The following is a 22,853-nucleotide window of genomic DNA, read 5'->3' on the forward strand; positions in this document are numbered from 1 at the left end:
AAATAGAACAAATATTGATGAAATTCATGTGGAGCCACAAAAAAACCTCAGCTTGCCAAAGCTCTCCTGACTAAAAAGGAGAATGGAGGTATCATACTACCAGGCTTCAAACTATACTATAAAGCCATAGTAATGAAAATAGCATGGTACTAGAACAAAAACAGACACACAGATGAATGGAATCCAATAGAAAACCTAGAAATCTGGCCACACGTATATGGACAACTAATCTTTGACAAAGGAGCAAAGAATATGCAAAGGAACAAGGACATTTTGTTCAATAAATGGTGCTGGGAAAACTGAACCACCACATGCAAAAGAATGAAACTATACTACTACCTCACACCATGCACAAAAACCAATTCAAAATGGATAAAAAAATTGAACAAAAAAACTGAAACCATAAAATATATAGAAAAAAATATAGGCAAAGCACTACAAGACATACATCTCAATAACATCTTTAAAGACTCATCCCCCAAAGCAAAGAAAGTGAAGAAGAAAATAAACAGCTGGGATTACATCAAACTTAAAAGCTTCTGTACAGCAAAAGAGACATTAACCAATATAAAGAGACACCCTACTGATTGGAAGAAGACTGATCACAAAGATTTACAAAGAGATCACACGACTCAACAAAAACAAAGTAAACAATCCAGTCAAAAATGGGCAGAAGCGCTAAAAAGACACTTCTCCAAAGAGGAAATGCAAATGTTCAACATCACTTATAAGCAGGGAAACATAGATCAAAACCACAATGAGATACCACCTTTCACCTTGGAGAATGGCACATATTAAAAAACTGGCAACAACAAATATTGGCGAGGATGTAGAGAAAAAGAAACTCTCCTGCACTGTTGGTGGGAATGTAAACTGGTCCAAACACTATGGAAAGCTGTGTGGAAGTTCCTAAAATTAGTAAAAATGGAGCTACCATATCACCTAGCAATTACACTCCTAGGGATCTACCCAAAGAACACAGAAACATTAATGCAAAAGGATACCTGCACCCCATGTTTATTGCAGCAATATTTACAATAGGTAGATATGGAAACAACCCAAATGCCCCAAAATAGATGACCAGATCAAAAAGATATGGTGTATGTACACAATGGAATAGTATTCAGCAATCAAAAAAAGATAAACTCATGCCATTTGCAGCAACATGGATGGAGCTGGAAGGGATTATGCTCAGTGATATAAACCAGAGGGGAAAAAATAGTATCAGATGGTTTCACTTATAGGAGAAATATAGGGGAATCAAATAAGGGATCAAACAATTAGTAATAATAACAAAACAATAATAAAAATTAACAGGCAACTATAAATCAGAGACATTCTGCAGGGAGGGGGAGGTAAAGGAATCAAAACAGGGGAGGGAAAAGCACAAGGGACTATGGCAATCATGCACGGGTTAATTGGTTGTGGGGATTTTATGGGGACTGCATCTGAGAGGAGAAAACAAACATTGTACAAAAATGAACAATGATGTAAAATATATATAAATTAAATAATTAAAAAAAAGACAAAGACAGAAGGGTGGCAAGAGGAGAAAAAGGAGAAGAAAAAAAAAGAAATGGGCTCATGCTAATGCTAGGATGACCCCACTTCTGTACTATGAGTGGGGCTGGGGCAGGTGGAGGAAATAATGTCTGAGAAGTAATGGGTGGCCAAGAATATAGAACCTGGGCCTCCCTGGTGGCACAAGGGATTAGGATGCAACCTATGAAGCCATATGCAACAACTGCAGCGCGAGTTCAATCCCCGGCCAGGGAGCTACCCACGTGGTGGAGCAGACCTTTCCTGACTCGCATGCTGCTCCCCTCAGCAGTGTATATCAGTCAGTCTGCCTGTTCTGTTCCCCACTCTGTCTCTGATGAATCCTCTCACCACCCACACCTCTGTCCTGTACCCCAGTTCTGTATGCATAAATAAAAATAAATCTTTTTTAAAAAAAGAATATAGAACCTGCAAATCAGTTTATGGACTTTGCATTTTGCTGTGAGTTAGATAGGAAATCACTGGAAGGTATTGTTTTAGTAAAATCACCCTGGATGCTGTTTGAAAAACAACTGTTGGGTGGGGAAAAAGTAGGACACAGCAGGCCAATTATGAGGTGCTAGCCTAGAGTATTTAGGCTATTTTTTTAAAGTAGAACCAGTGGATTTTCTGGTTTTACACCAGGGGGTGTAAATGAAAGAGAGGAATCAGATGAGCATCTAGAAAGATGAAGTTGTTGTTAAGTAGTAGAAGAAAACTAGTTGGAGCTGGATTTGGTGCTCATTGTGAGGTGGTTGTGGTGGTGGAAAGGGTAAATCAGAAGGTCCATTTGGAGCTTAAGTTGGAGGTATCAATTTAACATCCAAATGGAATTGTCAAATGGGTAGTGAAAGAAAGGGTGGATGTGTGGGCTGGAGACAGAAGTTTGTGCCAGCAATTCCATGATGCTTAAAGCCATGAAACTCAGTAAGGTCAGATTAATGAGAGACTTAGTGTCTTTTCCTTGAGGCTACTGCAGTATTTTAGAGAGCTGGTAGATGAAGAGAAATCAGCAAAAGAGATTGAGAAGGAGCAGCCAGTGAGTAGGAAGAGAACCAAGAGTGAGTGGCATCCCGGAAGCCAAGGAACAAAATAGAGCATGGCCCACTATACCAAAAGCTGCTGAGGGGAAGAATAAGATGAGGTCTAGGGATTTCCCTTGGATTTACAAAGACCATTGGTACTTCGGATAAGAGTACTGGTGATCACTGGTGTTGGTGGGGCCTGACTCCTCTCTCAAAAAACAAACAAACCAAAAAAAACACCCAAAATGGTGGTATCTAGAAAGTTCATAAAGGTCATGTATGTTTAGCATTTTTCCTGGCATTGGAAGGTTTTTAATGAACTTACCGCTGTTGGTCTTTTGTTATTTTTGTCCTGTTTTGTGCCAGGCACTTTCATGAAGGCAAGGACCCAGTTCCCATTACCTAGCTGTAAGGGCAGGACTGGGCACAGTGCAGGTTTTCTGATCCCATGCAGACCAGGTAAAGGAGGAGTCAGAGTCCTCAGTAGTTTTGCAGGTTTTTTATTTGGGGTTCACCAGGCATATGGCAGACAGGGGTGCTGGCTTGGGGGCTGGGAGGCTGGCAGGCCTCCCAGCCCCCAGCAAGTCTTCACTCTATCTGGGCTTTCTAGCGTTCGTTCTGCTGCTTCTCGGCTTCTCTTTCGGCTTCGGCTTCTGCTTCCACTGCTGCTACTGGTGCTGCTGCTGCTGCTTCTGGCGTCCCCCCGTGACGCCGCCCTTAAAAGCACAGTTTTAGCTCAGCTGAATCCCATCTACCTATGCCCACACCCTATTCCAGGTGCCCGCCATCAGGCATGCATTCAGGACAAGGATCCATCATCTATCCTGATGGCAGAAGGGCAGAAAAGCCTGACATTTTCCTTACCCTACACTAGCAGTGCTGCTTTTGAATAAAAAATAAATGGATTTCATTAGTCCTCACAATAGTTAATGTGAAGTTGGCATCATGTCCTTATTTTGGATATGGTGAAATCAGGACTTTGAGAGGACCCTTTGTCAAGCAACAGTTACCAAATACTATCCTGACCTCATGACTCAAGCTGAGAACTGCTTTATTCCACCTGGTGTCCTCAAATTGATGATGGTGTAGGTTAGGGATATTTAAGAACTGTATTTTGGCTTTGGGCTTGCCTGGGGCCTTTGGCCCTAGAGCCTACCATCATTTTTGTCCTCTCTGATCCATTTGTTAATCTCAGTACCAAGTTAAATAGTGGTAGGCAGTTAATGGTTCCCCCAAAGATACCTATATCTTAAAGCTTTCAGCTGGTACGTGATAGAGGAAATGAAGGTTGTGAATGCAATTGGCTAAGTTAGGGAATTATTCTTCATTATCCAGATGGTACTAGGGGTCTCTACCAGTACACAAGGGAGGTAGAAAGGGTCAGAGTGATGTGATATAAGTAGAACTTGACCTACCTTGCTAAATTTGCAGAGGCAGACCAGGGAGAAAAGCGCCCACAGCCAAAGACTGCAGGGGCCTTTAGAAACTGGAGAAGACAGGGAAATGGATTCTGTTAACATGTTGATTTAGCCCAGTGAGATCTGTGTTGGAATGTAAGACAATAAATTTTTGTTGTTTCAAGCCACAGAGTTTATGGTAATTTGTTACAACAGTGATAGGAAACTAATACAGTAAATGATGTGATTGGACAATGTTGTTCCCTTGGCATTTTTCATTAGATTTTATTTCTCAGGGTTTTGGGAGTAAAATATAGGCAGCAAAAGAAAACATACAGGAAATAGTTGTAATAAAACTGCCAACACTTTCGGGAGCTATATTTATAACAATGAATGTGTGTCCTTTCTGATAATTGTCCAAGAATGTTGTTTAAATGACAATTGCACTTGACAATTAAAGCCTGATTCTGCACTGTCAGGACTTTAAGGCAGTCCTTTCTCTGAGGACTCAAGAAATGCTATAACAAATCCAGAACCACATAAATTTATTTTAATCCATGAGCTATTTCAGTTTTAGTGCAGTCATTATTAAATATAGAGGTTCACAGGCATCCATATTATCATAATTCTTTACAGTGTAAGTATTTTCTCCAAATACCTCAGTGGATTAAATAAATCTCATGAATTAATATCAGAAGGTTAGGGCGTGGGGGCGCATCTGATAAAGCTTAAAGTTTTAGTCTACTGTCATTAGCTCTATCAGTGATTAGACATTTTTGAGGTATTTGCCCAGTGATGGGCTACTTTTGGTCTTTACAAGGGACCAGGAGAAGCTGTTGGCTTAATAAGTTGGGGACTATAGCATTTCCTTTTATTTTCCAAGTAACGAGGTTAACACTTAGATATGTCTGGGTAATGTGATAGGAGTAAAACTCAGAAAGGAGAATATGAGTTGTACTGTTTAAAGTTGGGGCCATTATACAAAAATTTAAAAAATGGCATTTTTAGTAACTGACATTCACCAGATACCAGATACTGTGTGTACATTTATTACATTTAATTCTAGTAACAATACTATGGTTATATGTTATCATCCCATATCACAAAAAAATGAGGCAACTGAGGTTTTAAGTAGCTTGCTTAGTGTATTAGGGATTCATATGGTAGAACTTGCATAAGAAAACTTTATCTTCATTTATTTTGTGACATGGCCACTAGATTATGAATTCTAGTAGATTTTTGGAGAATTTTCTCTCCCTTCTCCCTTTTTAAATCACATTAGTCCACTTTACCAAGATTTTTGATCATCCTTATTTCTATTATTTCTTAATAGCAGCTTCTCAAGTTTTCTTTTTACTTGAATACTTCTTGAAAAGTATATTTTAGGGTGGGAATTTGTGCCATGGGTCTTCTGAACCCTTGTAAAGTGCAAATCTGCACTTTAGGCAAACCTGCAGGTGAAGCAGCCCTGAGAGAAGGTATTCTGTAGAGGGCAAGGAGTGAATGCGGGAATGAAGGCAGCTGCTCAATCCTTACTCCTGAAAGCACTGGACTGTTGCTGCTAATTTCTGTAGTGAATGGGGCAGCAAAACTGCAAGGCAACCTGTGGGGGAGGGGAGCTCTGAGTTTAAATAGCTCCCCCTTCTGGATGATTTCAGTTCTTGGGTTTCTCACCTGGCGATGTTAAGTTCTGAAATACCTCTTTTTTCTCATTTTTTTAAATTATTTTTTTACATCATTGTTCATTTTTAAACAATATTTGCTCCACCCCCTCAGGTGTAGTCCCCATAGAGTTCCCTTCACCAATGTACCCGTTCACCATCAACTCAGTCCCTCGTGCTTCTCCCTCCCTCCCTCTAATCCCTCTTCCTCCTCCTCCCCTGCAGGATGTCTCTGATTTATAATTGTTCATTTTTGCTTTGTTGTGTTTTGTACTGCAATTTTTTTTTTTACAATGATGCCGTATTTGGTTCCCCTATATTCCCGCCATAAGTGAAACCATCCGATTGTTTTCTTTTTCCTTCTGGCTTATTTCACTGAGCATAATTCCTTCTAGTTCCATCCAGTTGCTATAAATGGCATGAGTTTATCTTTTTGATTACTGAATAATATTCCACTGTGTATATATACCACATCTTCTTGATACAGTCATCTATTTTTGGGCATTTGGGTAGTTTCCAGGTTTTACCTATTGTAAATAGTGCTGCAATAAACATAGGTGTACAAAAGAGACATTAACCAGAATAGAGAGACATCCCACTGATTGGGAAAAAATCTTTGCACTCTAGTCAACTGATAAGGGACTGATCAAAAAGATATACAAAGAACTCACATGACTCAACAAAAACAAAATAAACAATCCAGTCACGAAATGGGCAGAAGAACTTAAAAGACATTGCTCTAAAGAGGAAATGCAAATGGCCGACAGGCATATGAAAAAATGTTCAACATCCCTCATAATCAGGGAAAAGCAAATCAAAACCACATTGAGATAGCACCTTACACCAGTGAGCATGGCACATATCAAAAAAACTAGCAACAACAAATGCTGGCGAGGATGTGGTGAAAAAGGAACTCTCCTACATTGCTGGTGGGAGTGCAAACTGGTCCAACCACTATGGAAAGCTGTCTGGAGGTTCTTCAGTCTACTAAAAATGGAGCTACCATATGACCCAGCAATTTCACTCTTAGAGATCTACCCAGAGGACACAAAAACATTGATTCTTTCTTCTCATTTTTATAGTGTCTTCTGTTCTGATTTGGGAGAATGGGCCAGCAGACCAGGCAAGCTCTCTGTTTCGGCAGGAGTTGTGTGCAAGGGTTCTCTTAGAGAACTAGGACCAATGGTATCTGTTTAGGACCTGAGAGATAGGTTATTATCTGAGAGATGGAAAGAGAGGAATATCAGGTTCCAAGAGAGATCCATAGGATATGAGAACCAATAAGTTCTGAGAGAGAAAAAATATTTATTATAAGGAACTGGCTCATGGATTATAGAACTGACAGTTCCCAAGATCTGCAGGGAGAGTTGGCAAACTGAGACCTGAAAAAGAACTGAAGTTTCATTTCAGATCCCAACTTAGAAAAAAAGCTACCCACTTTGAAGACAAATTAGAAGAGCTCCCTTAATTGGAGGAGAGCTTTTGTTCTATCTAGATATTCAACTGGCTGGATGGGCCCCCCCCACGTTGGGGAGGGCAATCTTCTTTACTCAGTCGATCACTTAAATGTTTATCTAATTCCAAAACTCATTCACAGAAAAACCCAGCAGTAGTGATTGACCATACATCTGGGCACCACGTGGCAAAGTCAAGTTGACACAAAATTAACCTTCGTAAGCTCTAAGTTTTTGTTCTTTCCATTGAGTCTATGTCTTACTATAAGACCACATGAAAAACAATATATTTATTATTTTCCATTTTCTTTTAGCATGGCCAAAACTTCTAAATCAATTTTGAAAAAAAAAGTTGGTTACAGGTATCCATGAATTGTTTCCTGATGATGAGAATGGCCTTCTTATTGCTGAGTGTCATATTTACATTTGATTTCAGGGGACCAAGCTTCATTCTTCAGGGTAGAAACTTTTTTTATTTAATGATTTTTTAAAAATTTACTTATTTTTGTATTATAAATCAGAAACAAATGTTGAACTTTGTAAATGCTGTTTCAGTGTCTGTCAGTATAGGCTTACAACTTTTTTAGCTCAAGAGATGAAATCAAATTTCTAAATACCCAATAATTACATGTCTGCAATATCTGACCTCAGAGGTTTCTCTTAATATGTGCTGGATTTGATTGATGATACTCTGTTCAGAATTTGTACATTTAAATTCTTACATGAAATGACTGAATTATATACACACATAAATATATTTTTCATATATATATTTATTTTGATGTATTCTTCGGGAGTTTTGAAATCAAGATTATGCCATCTTTTCAATAATTGGGAAGTTTTTGATATTTTCCCTGTTACAGGATAGTTTACATAACTTAAATTTTCTGTTGATTGTTTTCAATAGAACTTGCTGCCAAAACAGTACAGGCCAGATATTTTTATGCAGGAGCTAAGTAGTACTCTGATGACTTTCATATTTATGTCTTTACAAATAACTAATCCTTGGACTTATAAATCATTTGTTTTTCTGGTGCATTAATGCATTTTCATATTTTTACCTTTATTAGTGTTCTCTGATTTCCTGAAGTACCCACATTTTGCTCCTAGTGTTCACTTGGTCGGTCAGTGCTGACAGCCACAACTCCTGTATCCTCAGGATGCGCTGTCCAGCTTTAAGGATTTGTAATCTCTGCCAGAAGGCAAAAAGATGCCTAGGCAGATGGTGACCAGGCAGTGAGTGCAAGTGCAGGAGTGAAGAACCAGCAGGTCGTTTCCTTCTTGAGAATAGCTCCTCAGGGGTGGGTATCTTGGTGCAGAGGTGCAGGCGCCCAGTCATTTGTACAGAGAGTTGGTGGAAGAGCAAAAAGCATCTTTCTACCTTTTATTTAGGTGGTTTATGTTTTCACAAATCAAAGTAAGGTGCACCATGAATTCTAATTCATATGCAGTATATATATTAGATTTTCCTTGATTTTGGTTATAGTTTAAGTTTATATTGCTACTGTGGGCTTTTGTTCCTATTCTTTATGGAATATTTTGAGAAAGTATCAAAAGGGTTTGGTAGGAGTGACCAACAACGGGCTTTTTGGAACCTGTAATATGGAATGTGCAATTAAAAGATGCTGGAGAGGTATTTAATTTCCTCTGAAATATAAAATGATCTCAATAATTCTTTTTCATATAACAATAAACATATAAATTATAAATAAATGTAGATTTTTCATGGAAATTGAGTTTCAGGTCCTCTGATTGATACAACTAGTTACATGAGAGAGGGACCTTCCTGCTGGCCTAGGGGTAAAGTCTCAGCCCTATCACCACTGCGGCCTGGCCTGGGTTCGATCCCTGGGTTCAATCCCTAGCCAGGTTGCTAAGCCACGTGGCACAGCAGACCTCTTCTGTCTCGCCCACTGCTCCCCTCTCTCTGTATTTCGGTAGATCTGCCTGTTCTGCTCCCTACTCTGTCTCTGGTGAATCCTCTCACCTCTCCCCCATCCCCTAGCCTACATCCCAGTTATATACAAAAAGAAAAGTAAGGTAGAGAGCTTCATTTCTTTATATTTATGACTAATTCTAATTTATACTATTTCAGACTAGCCACCTTCTTCCCTCTGTTTCTGCCCTCTACTGACTTACAGCCTCCCCTTCCTGCTTCCCTCCATATCTGTAAAATAACAGAGAGTTGAAATGATCTCTGAGGTTCATTTTGACTGGTATTCTATTATTTGGATTTTCTTGTGAAAATCTAAATGAGAATGTGTTAGAAAAGCTTCTTACTAAACTCAGTTTGCTATTACTATGTACTTTTGTTTTCACTGGTCTTTTTTAGGTACCCACAGTTTTGTTAGGTGAAGTTCAGAACAATGAAAAGGTATAAACCCTGCATCTAAGAATCTTGTGATCACCAAGGGATATTGGGACGAAAGGAAAAGAGGGTTATGTTGGCTTTAGTGGCGGAAATTGTCCACCTGAATGGCATATCTTGAAGATTGGTAAGGTTATTCCATATGGCTGGAAGGAAATGAAAAGCTTATTTGCTTTTCTCATTTTTTCCCCTCCTCTATATATTCTTATCGCTTTCCCAATATAAAATAAATGATGGGAGTTGATCCTGTTTATGGTATGTGGCTTAGGGCATGGGGACTTTCACCTTATTTTTTTCCTCCTTGAATTGAACATGAAATTCTGATACTTCGGGGCAACGGAGAGACCAGGGTTTATGAAGACTGCATATCTTGTGAATCTTAAGTAGAACTCTTCAATTATTAGAGGCTCAACTTTTTCTCAGTTTCCTAGTAAAAGTGTTATGGTAAGGAAAGCAGCTTTGAGAGATAAAAATCTTAGTTCATTTGATAAGAATTTTGAAGAGGATGTTGAACAATGGCTTTAAAAATAGTGTTTATTTCTATAATAAATATACTGTATTTTTGTTTTTTAAGAAAACTTAGACAGTGTTGGCAATAGCTCACAACATTGATTTTTATTTGCAATCTTCTGTGTTTGTCACAGCAACCCTGTTATGTAGATCTCCTGTCTTACCGGCAAAGAAACTGAAGCCTGGGAAGGTTACTATTTTGGTGTTTATTCTTCTGATTTTCTTCCCACATATGTATAGAAATGTTGTCAATTAGTTTTGGATTGTGCAAAGCAGGTTTCATGGTCTACTTTTTCACATAAGATATTTTGAAAATATTTTTCTTTGTTATTAAGCAATCTTAGAAAACAACTTTTAATGTCTATAACATTTAACCTTGTGAGATTTCTCAGTCTGGATTCTTGGTAGTTTTGCCAGAATAATTTTTTGTTCTGGAGATATTTGCATAGGGTGTTGAGAATCATCTCTGGTCTCTACCCACTGAATACTGTTTGTACCTTCTGTCCCAAGTCAGTTGAGACAACAAGAATGTCTCCAGATAGTACCAAATAAGTGTTTCTGGGGTGTGTGTGGGGGGGACAGAATCACCTCCAGTTGCGGACCTTTGATTTAAGCATGTGTATTTTATGCTTTTAAAAATAACATGGATATGAGAGACTCCTGAATTTTCTATCTATATGAAAAACTAGACCCCTATCATCTAGATTATATTTATCAGCTTATAATTTCAGCCACTTTTTTTATTAATATGTATCTTCAGTAATACTAATATTGCTTGAAAATTTAAAAAAAATTAATGACATTATTTGCATTCATATAAGAATGTAATTGCTTATCTGTCTCCAGTCTGATGGAAAGGCATCCTGGGAGCTTTAACCACAGTTGTTTTATTGTAGATGAATTCCATTATCTCCTTGTCACTTTCTTAAAAAGTTTGGTCATTGAGGCAGCTATAATACCTTGTGTTATTAATGGAAACTAGAAGTTACTCTCTGGGCTTGTTTATGTAGTTTTCTTGATATGATTTGACATTTTAGAAGGATGGATAAACCATCTTTCCTACCAGATAGTCATCTTTTTGTATAAATAAAATCATCTTTGTGTAATAAATCTGTAGTCTACAATAATTAATAGTTGTTCTTGCCCTTTTCGGGACATAATATTCAAGGGTGAGAGGGACAATGCAAAACCAATTAACAGTCATTAGTCCTTAGTTAATTTTGAATCTTTTGGGGTCTTTTTCATGCAGTTTTTTCTCATAATGGATCTTTTCTACCTTTCCTGGAGAAGCTCAAGATAGATATGACATTTAGAGATGTCCTATATTGTCCTTGTGCATTTGCTGATACATTATAATTTCAGATAAATGTATATGCATAATATATCGTTCTTGGCTATTTTGTGTTTGTCGATAAGTCATGTTATAGAGAATAGATTTGTTCTTTAAAATTTGTTAGCTTTGTTTTTTAAACTCAGGTAGTGTTTTTTTAATTGACTTACAGTATAATGTCAGTTAGGTTGTTAAAAATATTTTCTTATTTTGTATTTGGCACCATGTTTTGTTTTATTTTTCTGTTCTTTGTCTACCTTATTTAATAGATAGTAAATCATAAATAGTATATCATGGGACTTATGAATAAGTGAATTACTTATGAAGAGAGAATTTTTTTAATGCAAATTTTCTAAAATTGAAATGTTCTGATCCTGGAATTTTTTTTAAATTTTTTTATAAAGATTTATTTTTTATTTATAAAATTGCTGGTGTACAGGCCAGGGGCGCAAGAGGGTGAGAGGATTCATCAGAGACAGAGTGGGGAGCAGAACAGGCAGACAGACCGAAAGCACTGCTGAAGGGAGCAGCGGGCGTGACAGGAGGGGTCTGCTGTGCCATGTGGGAATCTCCCTGGCTGGCCGGGAATCGAACCCGCTCTGCAGGAGCTGGGGACAGCTTCACAGCACTGTGCTCAACCCACTGCGCCACTGGGGAGGCTTTGATGCTAGATTTTGATAGCTTTTTCTTATGTTAAATTTATAAGGCTGACTGCCAATTTTGAATATTTCCATTCTCCACAAGGTAATTAGAATTCTAAAAAGAATGTTCTAGAGAAGGAAGGTCTTTATTTTATACTGAAGGATGATTATTGATTTGCTTTTTATTACTACTTTGTATTTTAACTGTGCAAGTTCAAACTGTGTTTTTTTAAACATTTTTTTTTTTTTGAGGATGTTAGTGTCCCTGTTGTATCTCATTAACTTTAAATATTGGATATTTATTAGAAGGATTTGTCCCTAGTCAGATGTAGTTGATGGCATGAGGTCAAGTAAGCCATTCATCATATTACAGTTTCTAGAAGTTCAGCTGAGGTCTTTGACAAGGTAAAGCTGGATTGGAATAAAGGCCATCTCCGTAAGAGTGAGATTGTGATTTGTCTAGAGTGCTCAGCTGGTGGTATTTTTACCAGCTTAACTTGGACTTTACAAAATATTTCACTGCTCCCCATTAGTATATCTAGTTACATTTTATTTTATGAAAAGCCAGCAAAGAAAGAAAGCAAAACTGTATTTAATAAAGATATGTTATCCCTAGATAAAATATTGTAACTTGAGGTGATTATGCTGTGTGAAATAGTGGATGGTTTCACTCAGTTGTGGAACATATATAAATAAAGCAAACAAAGTAGCAAAACACAGCGAAAATAACTCTGACTTCTCAGAGTTTGTGGTGGTTACCAGAGGGGACAGAGAAGAGGGTGGAAGGAAAGTGTAGAGATGTCAGTTTGATAACAGTGGATGGCACTAGCACTATGGTGTGTGTGTTGGGTAGATACCATATTAAGGCATGAAGCTGTATGCTGGTATTGTAAGCCAATAGTAAATCAGTAGATACACAATTAAAAACAAAAACCCAGGGCCTCCCCGGTTGTGCAGTGGGTTGCGCTCCGTGCTGTGAAGCTGTCCGCAGCCTCTACAGCGCTGGTTCGATTCCCAGCCAGCCAGGGAGAAACCCACATGACTCCACAGACCTCTCCTGCCGCGCCCGCTGCTCCCCTAAGCAGTGTCTTCTGTCCGTCTGCCTGTTCTGCTCCCCGCTCTGTCTCTGGGGAATTCTCTCACTCTCCCACGCCTCTGACCTATACCCCAGTTCTTGTATAAATAAATAAATCTTAAAAAAAAAAAACCCAGAAAATATAATGACCTTTCTGTTAATTTCCTGAAATCATGTGACATGATTCTGAAAAATAAAATTCAAGTCTTCATTTGGTCCATAACAGTGGTTTATAAAATGTACTGTTGTATAAAAGATATGGGTAAATTAAAACAGGATGAAAAATTGGTGTTATAAAAACCAAAAATATTTTCTTCTACATGAATTTTAAATTATCAAGTTAAAAGTGCCATATTCTTGTTGGTTTACAAATCTACTAAGGTGATAGGTCTTCCCTTCATGAACATTTACCCCTTGGTGTTAGTAACAAAGTACTAATAGTTTTTCAGGCTGAGATCTTTAATTGCCTTAATCCCCCCACCCACAAGAGTAATTTTTTTTCTTTTAAATGCAAAAGAATAACTGTAATGTGAAATTTATTTTCAGATCGCATCCTAGAGTCTTAAAGGATGATTTAAAGGACATGTCTTTAATTAAAAGTGCTTTACACTTAGTGAAAAACCATGTTGCTTGAGGAATTGATTCTTTTTAAAGGAAGGCTGCAAATTTTTCTTGTATGGGTAAATGTCACTCTGTTCATATCTTCGCTTAGCTGCAAGTCAGGACTTGTACTATTCCACTAGGTTGTCATAGAAACGCAGTTAACTGTCATCTCAACTCAGACTGTTGATGGTTTTATTTGTAGGTTTGCAAGATTATTAAAATTTAACAAAAATTATTGATTTGCTTTTTATTAACACTGGGTTGTTTGCCATGGAAGTTCAAATCGCACAAAAGCCATCTTTTCTGTTTAATTTTTTTAAGTGAAACTATATTAAATCTACTTGACTTTTTAAAATGTGTTTTTATTTAAAATGTGATATACAGTCTGCAGCAGTGGAATAACCTCTGTGAATTGTATTTTTGAATCACTTTCCATTTTCTTTGTTTACAGCAAGCAGAAAAAACCTTAAAAATTCACCTTTAGCCTGCTTTTAACTTAACATAAAAGATACCTGTCAGAAAAGCATGAAATGCTACATCAAGTGCCTAATATTGGAGTTTTCATTTTATTTTATGGTTTTTGAAGCCTGGTACAAATGCTTCAGTGAACTGTGTTGTGAGAGTATTTATTTTTGTATATTTATGTGAAAGAAATTACTTAGTTTTCACTTATAAATAAGACAGGCAAACCTTATTTACAATAACTTTATCTAATGGTCCGTGGATGAGTGCTTTTATGCAAAATAGTCAAGAGGCTAGAATTAACTTTTCACATTGGATGCACATTTGATGTCCAGACTTGAGCAACATGTGGCATCTTATTATAAAGACTAACATTCAGGATTCAGTTTGCATTTAACACATTTACTTCAGAATACACACATCATTGTTATCATATTTAATGTTAAGTTTGTAATGATTTCTGTTTCTTGCTTAGAAATAGGTAAGTAGAAGTGTTTATTTGTTGCTTTTTTGGTAATTTTTCTTTTTCCGTGTTCTTTAGACTAGGTTAATTAGCTCTTTCGTATTTACAACAGGTTGCTTTTTGCCACATAACAGTTCCTTGGGTTAGGTTGATTATCATTGGTATCTTTATTAAACTGGCATAGTCTTTTAAATAACCATAATATTATTCTTCCCTTTTGTTGTTTTTAGTTTTTAAAGTTATTCTTGGAAAGTAGGTATACCATCTTTGATTTTAGTACTCTTAATAAACAACTAATAGCTTATTTATATTTAGAAAAGAAACATGAAGACGGCTTATGATAAACATGGAATATTAGTAGGCTGTTTAATCTCATCAACTTTGCTTATTGCTCTTAAAATTTTATTACTGCTCTTGTTGCTGTCTGTGTGATGGCTTCCCCTGATTCTCAAATGTTATTTGAGAATCTCCTCTCAATTGAATCATGGCTGACCTGCGTGTGACCAATAGAATATTGCAGAAGATCTGTGGGACATGTGAGTCTAGGTGTTTACAACACTGCTACTTCTACTTTGTTCCTCTTGTATTATTCACTCTGGGGGAAGCCAGCTGCTATCCTGAGGATATTCCAGAAGTGCTGTGGGGAGGGCCATGAGACAAGGAACTGAAGCTTCCTGCTGACAACCAGCACCTACTTGCCAACCATTTGAAAGAGCCATCTCAGAAACAGATACTTCTAACCCCAGTCAAGCCTTCAGATGGGTGTAGCCCCAGCTGAATCTTGCCTGCAACCCCATGAGAGACTTTGAATCTGAATCACTGAGCTAAATGACTCCTGTACTGATTACTCACAGACATTTTGTGAAAGAATACATACCTGTTGTTTTAAATTAGTGAATTTTGGTGTACTGTGTTGTATAGCAATAGATAGCTAATACACCTGCTAAATAAACACATTTTTAAACATTTCCTATGGTTTATAATTATTTATAGGCATAAAATTTATGTGATAAAATGATTTATCACATCATTTTCATGGGAGATTGGGTGTGTTATACAAGACATTGATTTTAGAGTACTCTCAACTGATTTTGAATTTTGGGTTTGCCTTCTACCCACCTGTGTGTCTTGATGAAAATGCTTAAAAGTTTCATCATCAGTTTTTACTGAAAATCCATAAAATGAGATAATTAAGTTTAACTGTCCACTGTTGTTGTTTTTTTTTTTTCTTTTTTAAACTCAGGATAAATGAAATATCTAATGCTAACTATGACATGATGTTTGATAGGTCTCATGCTTTTTCTTTATTCACAGATTAGCCTCTTTCCACCTGAAGGCCTCTTGTGTCCTGTCAGTCTTAGAATCTTCAACAGGCCCAGCATTTATTACTCTACAAACAATTTTGTTTTTACTTAATTTTCATTTTACTATGTCTGCACAGATAGGATTTTCTTTCCCTGCTTGAGATGCAGAGCTTTTGAACCTTTGGATTGATACCCTATCCATTTTAGAAAATCCTCAGTTTTACCTCTTTAAATATATCCCTGCCTCTCCCCCATCTCTTTTTCCTTTGGGAATGTAATTAAAAGTGTGTGTTAACCTTTTCCACTATGTTCCACTTAGCTCATACGTTCATTTCTGTATTTCCCATGTCTTTTTCTTCTCTGGGCTTCCCTTTTTTGACCTCTTTTTCCACTTCACTAATCCTGTCTTTGGGTTTGCTGTTTCCTGAGAACTAAAGCTATCTTTTGATACATAGCAACAGTGAGGTTGAACAAGAAAGTAATAATACATCAGAATGACTAAGACATTTTAATGCATAAGTTGGCTTATTCAGAGGAGAGTAAACAATACATTTTCTTTCTAACATAAACTAGGTATATAGTGTTTGTTCATGGGTCATCGGTATATAAAATAAACATTAAAATATGTTTATCTGAAAGGTGACCATGCATTTTACTTAATACAAAATTTCCAATTTTGTCACTTTAATTTTTTTTAAAGATTGTATTTTTTTTTATACTAGAACTGGGGTACAGGTCAGAGGCATGGGAGGGTGAGAGGATTCACCATGTACAGAGCGGGAAGCAGAACAGACAGACGGACAGAAATACACTGCTGAGGGGAGCAGCGGGCGAGACAGGAGAGGTCTGCCATGCCATGTGGGTATCTCCCTGGCCGGCCAGGAATCGAACCTGCATTGCAGAGGCTGTGGACAGCTTCACAGCGCTGCGCTCAACCTGCTGCACCACCAGGGAAGCCCCACCTTAATATTTTTCGTAATGTTTTCTAATTTAAGTCAGATGGACCTAAATTTGACCAATATAAAAATAAAAATATTTTAAAATCTTGAAATACATATTTCATGGTTTTTAAGGGTTTATTGTATTTCTCTCTCTGGTGTGAGTGTTTTCTGTCCATGAGGTCATATTGACAAATATTTGGCGCACAGACCTATTATTGTCCTGCGTCTGTAGTGCTCCAGATTGTTGTATTTACTGTAATATGTCAAAGGTGATTAATTTCAACATTAAGCTTGCTCACCTTTTCAGCTTTTAAATTTATTCTATCAGTGAAGTTGTAACAGTTGATACACCAAGTTGGACAAATGAAACATGAAGATCTTCACCATTAGCTATAATAGCTATTGACAATCATTACAAGAACTATCTGGTTCCCCCTTAAGAGTGTTTTGAGTTTTGTCTGTTTCATATAAATCCACAGCAGCTGGTATTGTCTCTGTTTTTGTGTAGGAGGAAGAGAGTGAAGAGGAACCCAAATTGAAGTATGAAAGGCTTTCCAATGGAGTAACTGAAATCCTTCAGAAAGATGCAGCGAGCTGTATGACCGTTCATGACAAGGTAAGGTAACCCTTGTCGAGGAGTCTTCTATAGGTAATTTCTGTTGTAAGTCTATTTATACCTTGAATTTGGATGCTTTTGGTGGTGTTTTTTTTTTAATGATAATTGCATCATTTTGTATTCCTCTTCTCCTCATCAACGGAGATCGAAACAAGCAAATACACACATATACACTGCAAGAGTATATTAAGTAGTATGAATAGGAAAGCGTTAAGATTGGACACAGTGTGGTGCTCAGTGTTTTGAAAGACTAGAAAGGTGTAGGGTAAAGAAAATATCAGACTTTTCTGCCCTTCCACCATCAGGATAGATGATGGATCCTTGTCCTGAATGCATGCCTGATGGCGGGCACCTGGAATAAGGTGTGGGCATAGGTAGATGGGATTCACCTGGGCTAAGACTGCTTTTAAGGGCGGCGTCACGAGGACGCCAGCAGAAGCAGCAGCAGCAGCAGCAGAAGCGGAAGCAGAAGCCGAGAGAGAAGCCGAGAAGCAGCAGAACGAACGCTGGAGAGCCCAGATAGAGTGAAGACTTGCTGGGGGCTGGGAGGCCTGCCAACCTCCCAGACCCCCAGCCAGCACCCCTGCCTGCCATATGCCTGGTGAACCCCAAATAAAAAACCTGCAAAACCACTGAGGACCCTGACTCTTCCTTTACCCGGTCTGCATGGGATCAGAAAACCTGCACTGTATCCAGTCCTGCCCTTACAAAATGATTACCTTGAAGGCCTTCAGAATTTATGGAAAGGCCCCCAATATCACTTATATGAATGAATTAATAGTATAGTCCACATTTTCACCATAACAAAGCCCCTTGCCAGTATTTTGAGTCCATGCTAATTGTTATACCCCACCGTGAGCCTGTTCTTTGACAAAAACTATGTCATAATGAGAGTATTGGTAGTCAAGATTTTCAACCACTGCTCTCTACTTCCCTGTGAAACTGGAGAGTAATTCTTTCCCTCCCCGGGAAGCTAACTCCCCAACTGGTTTTCATCTCTTGGCTTTGTCCTGTCACCAGCAGTGTTACCTCTTCCTCCTCCTTGCTTTTAACATGTTCCCAATTCCTTTTTGTTTCAGATTTCTCCCTTAATAAACCAGTCCCTCTACTTGCTCAACATATTATGAGAATATTTACTCTCTCTTGTTTGACCAGATACCCCTTCCCTTGAAGCCTCTGCCATTGGCTGCACCACCATCCACCCTTCGCTATTGCTACCACGTCCCAATTTCCTTGTCATTTCCTTTCAGTCACTGAAGACTGGCCTTGCAGTTCTTCAGTTCAATTTAAATGTAGCAACCTTTAGGTCTGAGACCCTGCTTCATTTACCTGCCATTTAAACCAAACTGTGGACACTTAGCAGGTGAAACTGAGGTCCATTTAATGCTCTGTCTTTGGAGCATTTTACTTTAAATTTATGTGGTAATTTTCGCACTCAACCTATTCTGTGACTCTGGAATCATATTCTCTAATCTCTAATCCATTCTCTCCTTTTCTTTTAGTTTCTGTCTCTATCAAATGACTCACCATTTTGATTTTGCTTCATTGGCATCTTCAATTCGTATATATCCCTGTTTGTTGTGCCATTAGCCGCATTCTTACTCTGAGTCAGTGTTCTCTGAGGACCAAGGCATCCAGCCATGTGCTGGTACCAAATCTCATGCCTCAGTAAATGTCGCACTAGAAGTGCTGTTATTTGTTTCTTTCACTGACCCCCTTAGTGTCAGTTCCCCTTCTCAAAAACGGTCCCTTCACTCGAGGTGGATGATGTCATTTCTCTAAGCATGATCAGCTGCAGTTCCTTTCTCAACTCATTTGAGTTTGCACCCATCCTTACCTGTAGGAGCTTTTCTTCCTCCTGTTCAAGGATCTATTTGTTCACATTTTTCTTCATGTCATCTCATTTCCTACCTTCTTGCGTACTAATACCTGCTATAGCATGGAACAGACCGAATTCTAGTCTCAGGCAACTGCTACTTTACTTTCTATCTTTATAGATTTGCCTATTTTGAAATTTTTATATGCAAATATATGGAGTCATATAATGTTTGTTCTTGTGTCTAGCTTCTTTCACTTAGCAAAATATTTTTGAGGTTCGCTGGTGATGTAGTATATATCAACAGTGTATTCCTTTTTTATGGCTCTCTAATGGACATACCACATTTTGTGTATACATTGGCCAGTTGATGTACATTTTACTGCTTTTAAAATTGAATTCATCTTCTCATGCTTCTTTGTCATGACAGCATTCTGTTGTTATTATTATTATTATTATTATTATTATTATTATTATTATTATGACTAGTACTACTATTATCATTTCTGTCATTCCCTTCTGGTTCTCTCACTTTCTTTTATCTCCATCTTTCTCTTACAGGTTGGTTTCACCAGGAGTTGGTCCATTGCCCCACATTTCTTCTTAATTTATACTTTTTAAATTTAAATTTCATGATTTTTATGACCACTTTAACACTGAACCTGCCCAAAATAGTATGTTTTTTTAATTCGGGTGTCATCTTCCTTCCCCTCTATCTGTGCATCTATTTTTTATTCTCTACCCCCATTGCTAGCATCACCATCTCCTTTATCACCTAAGTCAATGAGTCCTTTTTCTCTTCCACCCTATCATTTTATGTCCTAATTGTTTTTGTACCACCCCTCCCCTAGCTTAGACCCTGATCAACTCCTGCCTATATTTATATACCTTTAACTTAATGTGATATTTAAGACCTTCAAAGCTCAATGTAGGTGACAGCTCCCAGGTACCAGGGTTTTAGAGATATTTACATCAAGCATCCTTTAAAAGTTTTAATTTAAATTAATCATCTTTTTATATTTCTCTCACTTACAATATCATCACCCTTTAAGTCACACTTTCAAGTATATAGTAGTATTTTTGTATGTTTGTTGAATGAACCACTGAATATATCAAGTGGAGAGCAGTTTACTTGTTCTTTTCTAACACCATACTTAATCCAATGTAGCAGAAGAGTCTGATGCTGGAAACTGTCCTCAGTACTAAATTTTAGAACCTGCACTCTGAATCTTAGGCCTATGTTTTTATTTAGGAGACTTCTGATCCAGCTGATTCAGACCCTAACTCTGCTTCACTTTGTCTGTTTCCAGAGAAGTCCTATCAACTCCCGTAACTCTAACTTAGTTCCTCATGTACAATTGAATGCATGCCCAGCTCTAATACTTTGAATGCTATAAAATGCTGTGTGAAATATAGATGATGATATCCAGTCAGGCATATTTGATATGTGCTACTTTTTGTTTCCTTCGTGGTGTTCAAAGGCTTATCTCTTCTTATTTACTTATATATAGTCCAGTTATTCCAGTTAAAAATAGTTATGGATGTTTCAGAAGGATTGATTAGATGCCCTTCTGATGGTTTATAAAGTGAGTCAAATTTCTGTAATTAAACATAATTCAGGAAAGGGGGTAATTAAGTTATATTTATTTTTTGCCCATCGTGGATTTTAAAATGTGCTCTCGGGTTTAAAAAAATTTAATAGTACAAAAGGGCAAGGCTTTTAATGGCTAGAAAAAGTCATATTTAAAGAATTTGTATTTACATTTGTGATTAGAGGCCAATTTCACTTTTTTTGTTGGATTTTATGTAGTTGAAAGCATTAGCAAATGAAAGTATGACATCAGTAATCTGTTAGTCAAATAAATTTTCAAGGAACTACATGATTGGCTTATCAAACTTGGTGTTTTATTCTTAAAAAACACGGAATGTTATTTATAAAAGAGAGCAGCAATCATTTTTCTAATTCAAATGATGAAATGTTTTCCTAAACAAAAGATAGCTTGTCATAAAAATTGCTGAATTTTTTCAAAAAAGTTCTAACGTTATCATAATAATTATATGATGTAAAATCAAAATAATTATATGATGTTTCCTTTCTCTTGTAAGTATTGTGTGAATGAGACTATCAATTTGAAAAAAAAGAAAGAAAGAAAGAAAAAGGGAAGGATATTTGAGTAAAGTACCCTGCATAGAACCTTTAAACATTTGATAAAGTATAATTGATATTTTAAGAATGGTAAATAGACATTTCAAGTACTGGAAGTTTACATCTTTAAGCATTTTAAGGATCCAAGCCCCCTTAGTTTTCTAACAAACTAAATACAGTATTTATGAGAAGAATCAATACGATGGAGTACTTGGGTGTAGTATGCTTTTAAGACACATTTTTTTAACCTACATAACCTCAGTGTAAAGTGTAGTATTGTTCATTTTTAGTTCATATTTGTGGTTTCTTTATTCAAATATTGTCAGAGCATCACGGTGGAGAAAAGATTACAAGCATCTGAGTCCTCGATTTCTGACTAGATTGTTCTTTTGCTTTGGAGAAAACATCCCTGTTTTGGTTTAAATATTCAGGCTAATTTCCCCTCAGAATTACCTCTTCCCCTTCCCTTTCCAGGGTCCGGCATCCTGGGCTTGCCAGGCTTGCTGTCTGCCCTGGATGAGTAATCGGCAAGGCACCCGGTGCATTCAGCCGGCCTGTGCGCCCGAATCGTCATACCTAGTTATGTCTGCACACCTGATGTTTTATTAACCAGTATTGATTTTTTTACCCAGGGGACTTTTTTCTTCTTGAAAAAAAGGCAACCTTGCAGGAGTGAAAGGCATTGCAGGGGATGAATTTCTAATGAACCCCTTCTTTCCTTTTTTGAGACTCCTCTTTAATGTGGCTTCATATTTTAAGTGTCTGAACTAAAATTTCATTTTAAGCAATTCCATTTTGATAAATCCTTTTAAAATCTTGACTTCCTATAAGGTTATTTTTTAAAGATTGTGCTGCTTCACTGCAATGCTTAGTAGTGCCTGTAAATTTGAGCATTTCATTATAGGTTGCAATGAAGCATACTCACATGCAATGAAATGCAGAGAATTTAGAACTATTTGAGTAATGCTTAAAGAAATAAAAAGGAAGCAGTATCCCATGTCATATTTCTGGGAGTCTTAAACTTTCTTTTGGTTTGTTTAAGGTTAGATCAAAGAATTAAAGAAAGTGGGAGATATGAACTAGTTTTAGATCATAGAGTGAATGTATAGCTCAGCAGTTATTTTATGAGAGCTTTTTTTTTTTTGCATTAGAGTGTACACATTTGTACTTTATTGCATATTAATTTTGATAGTGGCACGCTAATGCTAACTGACGGTGTAAGTACATCTGAGTTTTTTCATCTCTCTATATGGCATGACTTTTCCTTTCTAAAATATAATAATATACTGTTTATGTGTTTACATATATTTTGAACTTAACCGATAACACAGATTCACACATTTGCCATAAATTAGAGCGAGTTTCTTGATCATTCCTACTGACTTAAGTTCATCTGTAGGTTGTTTGTGTTTTCATGTCTGCATTTTAATTTGTTGCTTTAGTCCATCAGGCATTGTGTACAGACCACAGCCACACCATTAGTTGTCAGTAGATGAGGGTCC

General features: G+C 37.2%; 1 protein-coding gene across 3 annotated transcripts in view; it reads left to right on the forward strand.

Moving 5' to 3' along the window:
• VPS41 (VPS41 subunit of HOPS complex) overlaps positions 1 to 22,853 on the forward strand; it is a gene marked incomplete at both ends in the record, with an annotated part of 176,782 nt that overhangs the window by 16,383 nt on the left and 137,546 nt on the right. For 2 of the 3 annotated variants that reach the window (XM_084230340.1, XM_084230339.1), the window contains one exon: positions 17,282 to 17,389. In XM_084230340.1, the coding sequence (XP_084086466.1) occupies positions 17,282 to 17,389 (108 nt within the window). The remainder of the gene's footprint in view (positions 1 to 17,281; positions 17,390 to 22,853) is intronic. The other variant, XM_084230338.1, reaches the window with a different exon arrangement.

This window comes from Talpa europaea (genome assembly GCF_964194135.1).
Source record: "Talpa europaea genome assembly, chromosome: 3".
In the NCBI taxonomy this organism is placed as follows: domain Eukaryota; kingdom Metazoa; phylum Chordata; class Mammalia; order Eulipotyphla; family Talpidae; genus Talpa; species Talpa europaea.